The sequence below is a fragment of the Trichechus manatus genome, unplaced genomic scaffold, assembly GCF_000243295.1.
Source record: "Trichechus manatus latirostris isolate Lorelei unplaced genomic scaffold, TriManLat1.0 scaffold00105, whole genome shotgun sequence".
Classification (NCBI taxonomy): domain Eukaryota; kingdom Metazoa; phylum Chordata; class Mammalia; order Sirenia; family Trichechidae; genus Trichechus; species Trichechus manatus.
Genome location: NW_004444041.1, coordinates 3,689,357 through 3,697,026, shown reverse-complemented (window position 1 = coordinate 3,697,026; position 7,670 = coordinate 3,689,357). Strand labels below are relative to the sequence as shown.

General features: G+C 48.4%; 1 protein-coding gene across 1 annotated transcript in view; it reads left to right on the top strand.

Moving 5' to 3' along the window:
* Window positions 1–4,686: 4,686 nt before the first annotated feature.
* PRDM8 (PR/SET domain 8) overlaps window positions 4,687–7,670 on the top strand; it is a 3,914-nt gene continuing 930 nt past the window's right edge. Inside the window, exons 1-3 of the mRNA XM_004383149.2 lie at window positions 4,687–5,360; window positions 6,327–6,558; window positions 6,933–7,669. Of these exons, the coding sequence (XP_004383206.1) occupies window positions 5,142–5,360; window positions 6,327–6,558; window positions 6,933–7,669 (1,188 nt within the window). The 5' untranslated portion in view covers window positions 4,687–5,141. The remainder of the gene's footprint in view (window positions 5,361–6,326; window positions 6,559–6,932; window position 7,670) is intronic.

Below are 7,670 nucleotides of genomic sequence, written 5' to 3'. Positions count from 1 at the left end.
TTATACTAACCGAAGCCTCGGTTTCAGTACTTCAAAGGAGCCAGTCTAAATGCCTCAATATTTAAGAAAGGAAAGGCCAGGCAAAAGAAAAATGCCCCCTACTTAGAGGTGAAGGTGTTCTAAATGACCACTTATGGAGTGGATGCTTTTATATTTACAATATGTAAGAAGTATTTTTTTTTTTTTTTTAAGTAGCTTGCATGGATAGATTGAACCCTGTGACTTTTCCTGGAAAAGGCAAACTTTTTATTCTCTAAATAACAATAAAAGAAAGCACTAGAGAATTTTCTGTTTAACAAACTAATGGAATTAGGCTCCTGGAACTCTGTCCCTTCTGTTCCCTCCCTGCCTCCCCCACCCCCACACACATACTTTTACTTGTATTGGGTTGCAGTTTCCAGGGACTACAGCTGTCTAATGGCCACTTCCCTTTCTTACCTTAGCGTCATTTACACCTGTGCCTCTCTTGCCCTTTCTCCTCTTTTTCTCTTCTCTGAACTCACTGAATATCTGGCCACTATTCTTCAACTCTTATTGTTATTTTCTAGAATTTTGAGACAATATTTTTGACATTTCTAACTCCCCTACCCCTTTCTTTAAACAAGTGATTAGGGGAAAGAAGATGCTTTCATTGGTTAGAGAGAGATGAATCTGGTATTCAATGAGGCAGCAAGTCATAAGGCAATTGGTAGCTAACAACAGCTGCAGATTCTTATACACAGACACGGAAGAGTCCCCATGGCACACAGCCTTGGTCACTAGACGAGTCGCCCTCAGCTTAACAATTTAAAACTGCACACACTTGCAGAAGAGAAATATTTTAAGATGACAGGAAACTGAAGTTTAAAAAGCTTTCTTTGAAACGTCAGTAGCTAGCCTGGAAATGAAGGGAAAACCATCCCTTTCTCCACAATATATGGGGATTTTGCAGCCTTTCCTTCCCAGAGTCCCAGCTTAATCCGAGGCAGCCGGCTCTGTCTAATCAGAAGGACTTGAACTTGAGTGGGGGGCTGACCGCTGCTGGGCAGAAAGGAGAAGGGGGTGGGGGTGGGGAGAGACCAAGGAGAAGAGAACTCACTAAGTGACAAATTCCCCGCACTTTTCTATTTCTCCATGGCAAAATCTTTCTCTGGTTTCTCTTGGATCGCAGGCGCCTGCCAGGAAACGCGCTCAGTGCCTCGCTATCCCACTGGGTTCCGGAGAGACGTCAAACTAACACTATACACACCTTTTTTCTCTTAAGCCCCTTTTTGCCAGTCCCCAGTATACTCACCTTATTTTAACAAGGGGAGGGGGTAGTGGGTAAAAATGAGGCTGTCTCATCCTTAAATTGTGGCTCTGCCTTGTCCACTTTGGCCGGCTACACAATCCGATTTATGCTAAAGCCGGCAGATTGTCCACTTCAATGTAGTGATGGTGGGGGTGGAGCTGGAGGGGTGGGAGCATCTATACCGCTCAAAGGCCTTTCTTCCCTTAAGAGTAGAGAATTGAACGGCGGAAAAGAACCCTGAGATCCCATAGCGAAACGTGTTGCGGTCCCTGTTGAAGGAGTGAACTTCCAGGCTGCTGAAGACCTCAAGTCATTAGTGTCAGATGCTGCACTGAAGGCGCGAGTCAGCGCCTCTGAGTGGCTTTAGTGCACAAACGAGGCTCCCGAGACGGCCGTGGCAACTCCATCTACTTCACCACTGGCTGGACGTGAAAATCTCTCCGGAGCCCATCTCGGTTTAAAAAAAAAAAAAAATTGAACCACCTTTCCCCTCACCCCGAGGTCTTATGGTCATGGCTGTCTCCACCATGAGATCCCCCCACCCCGGAACTATGCAGAGGTACCTGACAGGGTGGAAGAACAGGAACATCTAGAGTTCAGTCACCTGGGTTTTCCTAACCCCACCCCCCAACCCAGATATCTGTGTCCCAGTACCCTTCTAAGGTTTGGCAGCCTCCCAACTCCCCACCCTCTTCCCGCTAACCCATCTCGGGTCCGCAGGAAGGCTGAGCAAGATTCTCACCAAAACGCATCCTTTCTGAATCTTGCTCGGAGAACTTGGTATTATGGGCGCCGCTGGAGAAAGCTGGCGTCCGTTTGTTGCCTTCCAGGCAACTAGCTGCGCAAAACAGCGGCAGGTCAGTGGTCAGTGAATCCCTAATCGCCTCCCCACCTTTACAGAACTCCTACTCCGGGGAAATCCGCGCGGGATCCGCGCGCGCACTGGGTGGCCTGCTCTTGGCCAGAGGTTTTCCAAGTGCCAAGCAAAACAGAAAAGGATGTCTCTAGTCTTTTCGGTACCTCCTTTTTCGACCCCGAAACTGATTTTTCCTTCCTAGGAGTCCCAGAGGGCCGGAGCTTTAGGAGGTGGTGGGCCGGGAGGCGCTCAGAGAGGCGTTGCCACTCGGGAAAGGCATGCAGGACCTGCTGGGCACAGCCAGGCCGGGGAGATGGCTGCGAGGCAGGCGGTGCCGGAGGGAGCGCCCAGCCCAGCAAAGAGTTAAAGGGAGGGGACGTGGGCTGTCACGCGTCATTGGGCAGATTATGTGCAGCAAACAAAAAGTGTGTGTCTGCGTGCCAGTCAGTCACTGCATCGGGTCCATCTGTACAACTCTCTCTGTTTCTCTCTCTCTCTCTCTTCCATTTCTCCATCTCTCTCTCTCCTCTCTTACGCAGAGCCTACAGGACAGCCACAGCAACACCCCCTTGACATGGACATATACTGATAAGGCAAAAAGAAGTACACGATCGCATCTCCCCGATACCAGGTGGCTTTATTTGGACAATTTGATCCTGACCTTATTCCTGGTAAGTCTATTTGCAATGCTGCGGGAGGGGGATGGGAGGAAGGCAGGTTTGGTGGGGAGAGTGGAAAATTTTGTCCCCCGTTTCCTCATTTTCCTGCAGAGGGGGGAAAATAATTGTTGAGGGGATCCGTACTACCAATGAGATTATACAAAAGGAGGAGCGGGTGGGGAGCACTTCGTTGGAGAAGCGAGCGACTGGGGAGCGCGCGGCAGCCAGACAATGCCTGCGCCGGGAGGGGAGGGAGATTGGCCGGCGGCAGCCACTGTCTTTCGGCAAGTGCAGCCTGCTTTGAGAAGGATCCACCAGGCAAACGAGAACCGGGAGCCTAGAGCGGGTTGCAGAGCTGTGAAGGGTTGGGTGGTGAAGGCGACCGTGCACGGCGGGCGAACCCAGACTCTCGCCACTGAAGTCGGCATCCCCAGCGGTTATTGTGACTAGCGCAAGGCTCTTGGCGGCGCTGGCCGAGGCAAAACCGACCGCTCTTAGCACGGCGTAGCGAAGACCTTTTCACCATATTGTTAGGTAGAACTGCATTTTAATGACTGCATCCCTGCTGTTCCCCGAAGTGACGGGGCGACCTCCCGGCACAATGAAACGCTTGTGTGAAAGAGACTTAAAAAGGAAGAGAGAAATTGGAGCATAAAACGCTGAATTGGAAGAAATTGAAAAGGGGAGAATAGGATTCTGTTGAAAAGATGAGAGACTCTGAAGTTTTTTTTTTTTTAATTATATTTTATCTGCAATTGGAAATCAGGAAGACTACCTTGTGTAAGGTGAAAATGCCCAGCTATAGGTACTGTAGCGTGATAAAGTAAGTTTTTACTTTATGGGTATTTTCTCTTCTGTCTGCTGTCTGGCAGATACAGCCCAACGTCTGACATTTGGGGGATGCAGCAGAGTGGATGGGAAGAGGCTGACCTAAGTTTCAGTCTCTGTTAGCTGGAAACAAGAACAAAAACAACCACTACCTTGTAATCACATTTGCAAGATTAATTGGTTAATAAACATTAAGATAAAAATTGGCATTACTAATAGTATCCTACAATGAACAGCCCCTCAGGAAAAGAATTAGCTCTACCCTTTTGCTGCTACTTAAATTATACAAAATATACATGAATTATTATCAATGGCAACATTATTAGGGAAAAACCAGCCTGGGGACACCTTTCCGTAAGTGAGAAAAAGTGAACAATGCAGCTAGTTTGAAGTCAGTTTAAAAATGTAAATAGCTGGGTTTTTTTTTTTTTTTTTTGTTGGTTGTTGTTCGATTTTTTTTTTTTTTTTATGATAAGTCTTTTAGTAGATGTCCAGTGGAAGAGGCAGGGAAATGTCCCTTTATGACAACTTAATGGACAGCCCTCCATTGGGGCATTACTTTCTAAATTGCTGTGGATTAAACAGCTGGAGAGCCCACTGAGGACTATTCAAGCGGGGCTGCCCCCTCTTGCTCAGACTGAGGTATCTGGGGGAGCTAGAATTCACCAGTCATTACACATACAGTATTTCAGACAGGGGACACTTCAGGTCTGCCCCGTACCTGCTCACTTCAGGAGCCACATGTGACTCAATCCACTCCTTGTATAACAACGTAACTGGGATTCACCCTCATCCATAAATAAGCATGTCGAGAAAAAAATAATTACCTCTGCTTGCTGCTTTTAATTAAAGCCTCGGAGGGACGGTGGTAGATTATGATAATGAGCAGACATACATCCCCTCTTGTAGGCTGCAGAGAAAGGTTAGCTGACATGGAATCAGTGGCCCTGACACTCCACTAGAAATCCATTCGCCATGCTTGGCTGTCTCCGCCTGCTCGCTAATGCTGCTCCCCTCTTTGGAAGAAAAAAGTCAGCTCCTGGGTACCCAGTCCAATACATAAGAGGAGAGAAGAGCAGGGGAGAGGAGAGACTAGAGGAGAGGAACTTTTCACCATAGGTTAGAAGTTTCTTTCAGTCAGGAAAGTCTATAGGCTATTAAAAATCATATTGTTCTCCCCTCACCATTACCCCACAAAGCCTACCCCATCTTCTGCCAAGGTGATGCAAAAATGGCTTAGTCATTTCCAAGCCTGTTTTTCCTTTTTCTTTCTTTCTCCCAAGCAGCAATCCACTCCAGAGCTCCCTATTCCAAACAGAAAATAAACACAGGAAAGGAAAGCACTCCTTAGTTGGCATCTTTAAAAGATGCCAGATTTAATCTGCCACTTGCTTATTTTTGAAACAAGAGCTATACAAATCAGGCGAGTTCAAGAAAAATCTGTCTAGTAGCTGAAATGTTCCACCTGGATTCATAGCGGTAAAGAAGGAATGAAACTTATTTGTTGTCTGTGTATCTGTCTCCAGAGATGGAGGATTCGGGGATCCAGCGAGGCATCTGGGATGGAGATGCCAAGGCTGTCCAACAATGTCTGACAGATATTTTTACCAGCGTTTATACCACCTGCGACATCCCGGAGAATGCTATATTTGGCCCCTGCGTCCTGAGCCACACTTCCTTGTACGACAGTATAGCTTTCATAGCCCTTAAGTCTACCGACAAGAGAACAGTTCCTTATATCTTCCGGGTAAGTCTTGACCAGTGCTGCGTAGGTGTATGAGAGTAATGTTCTGTTGAAAATGGACGGAGAATCATTCTTATGACAAGCTGAGACAGATTCTGAGTGTAGGAAATGCAATGATGCAAGCGTTCCAAACATGAGAAAAAGAAAATTAAACTCAAATTATTGTCAATTAATTTTCTGGAATAAATGACAATATTTGATTTGGAATACACTAAATCGGTGCCTCAGTTCTGGCCTTTCCTGGTCATGAACACAACTTCCTTAACTCTGGGAAACTTCCTAGGGGCTGAGGCTATTTGCATACTAAGTATTTCTGTAAATACTTCTGTAAATACTAGGTACATATGCCTTCCAACCTAAGAGGTCTAAGTAACTTTCTATGGTAATGTTAGGTGGTGCCCAGAGTTTGTATTTAAATAAAAATGTTAATGATTTTGACCTTAGAACATATTAAATTCACAGGTTTAAGTCTGAATATAAAAGACCTCTCACTTTTTTTTTTCTTTCTTTACAAAGAAAAGCTATTAACTGTTGAAGTCAAAATTAGGAATATGGGTGCCACAGAGTAGTTGCTAAAATCCAAGTTTGCTTTTCACTTGCAAAGTAAGCAAAATTCCTCCACACTTTTGTAATGTGGGATAATTTAAAAGTAAATTGTCAAGAGACTAAAGCGAACTTAAATTGTAATAATTTATTTGGTGTTCAACCAATATATAAAAACGATTATTTAAATAATCTACGGGATTGAGTTAATGCAGCGACTCAGAGGATGGTTATCTTGCCTGCTGGTTGCAAACATGAGGATGGGTGTCAACTTGGGTCAAGTTTTTGAAAGCTTGATCTCACAGGAAATGGCCCTGGTTTCTCTGGCTTCATTTTCTCACTTGGGTCTCCCTCTCCCCTTTTCTTTCTATCGTCCTTCCCTCCTTCCTTCTTGTCTTCTTGTCTTTCTTCTTTTTTAAACTGTAGGTGGACACATCAGCAGCAAATGGTTCCTCAGAAGGTCTCATGTGGCTGCGTCTGGTCCAATCAGCCAGAGATAAAGAAGAACAGAACCTTGAAGCCTATATCAAAAACGGACAGCTATTTTACCGCTCCCTCCGCAGAATTGCCAAAGACGAAGAGTTACTTGTTTGGTACGGGAAAGAACTGACTGAGTTACTCTTGCTCTGCCCCTCTAGATCCCACAACAAAATGAATGGTATGTTGGCTCTCGACCTGCGTGGGGGCCCTTCGATAGCCGGGGGCGGGGGCGGGGGGGGGGACGCAGGGAGTGGCGGGGCACACCCCGGCGCGTTGGGCGCACCTTCCCTCCTTTTGTGCATCTCGTAGGAAGCTTCTGAGATGTAGTCCGGAATGCAGCTGGGCAGATAGGTGAGGAGAAATCGGAGGACACCTGGCTTAATTACTTTGCTCCCCCAGATCACAAGAAAACGTTAGATCAAGTCTGATAGAGTTAGACCCTGAGAGAGGAAGGTGAATTTGTAAAGGGGTTGATGCAAACTGGCCTGGGGGCGATGCTGAGTAATCATGTGGTGTGCGTGTGTATGTGTGTGGTATTTGCTCACTATGCAGGGTCGTCCCCTTACACATGCCTGGAATGCAGTCAGCGTTTCCAGTTTGAGTTCCCCTATGTGGCGCATCTGCGCTTCCGCTGCCCCAAGAGACTGCATAGCGCTGATCTGAGCCCCCAAGACGAACAAGGCGGCGGCGTGGGCACCAAAGACCACGGGGGCGGCGGCGGCAGCGGCAAAGACCAGCAGCAGCAGCAACAGGAGACACCCTTGGGCCCGGGCCCCAAGTTCTGCAAAGCCGGCCCCATCCACCACTACCCGGCACCCTCCCCAGAGAGCAGTAACCAGTCGGCCGCCGGCGGCGGCACTGCGAAGCCATCCACGGACTTCCACAACCTGGCCCGGGAGCTGGAAAACTCCCGGGGAGGCAGCAGCTGCTCCCCATCCCGGAGCCTCAGCAGCGGCAGCAGCAGCAGCGGCCACCAGGAGGCAGAGCTGAGTCCCGACGGCAACACCCCAGGCGGCGGCAAAGGGAAGAGGAAGTTCCCGGACGAGGCAGCGGAGGGCGGCAGCGTGGGGCTGGTGGGGAGCCGGGGGCGCTTTGCCGAGCGGCCCGCACCAGCCTCCAAGGAGGACCTGGTGTGCACGCCGCAGCAGTACCGCGCCTCCGGCAGCTACTTTGGCCTGGAAGAGAACGGCCGCCTCTTCGCGCCGCCCAGCCCCGAGACGGGCGAGGCCAAGCGCAGCGCCTTCGTGGAGGTGAAGAAGGCGGCACGCGCGGCAGGCCTGCAGGAGGAGG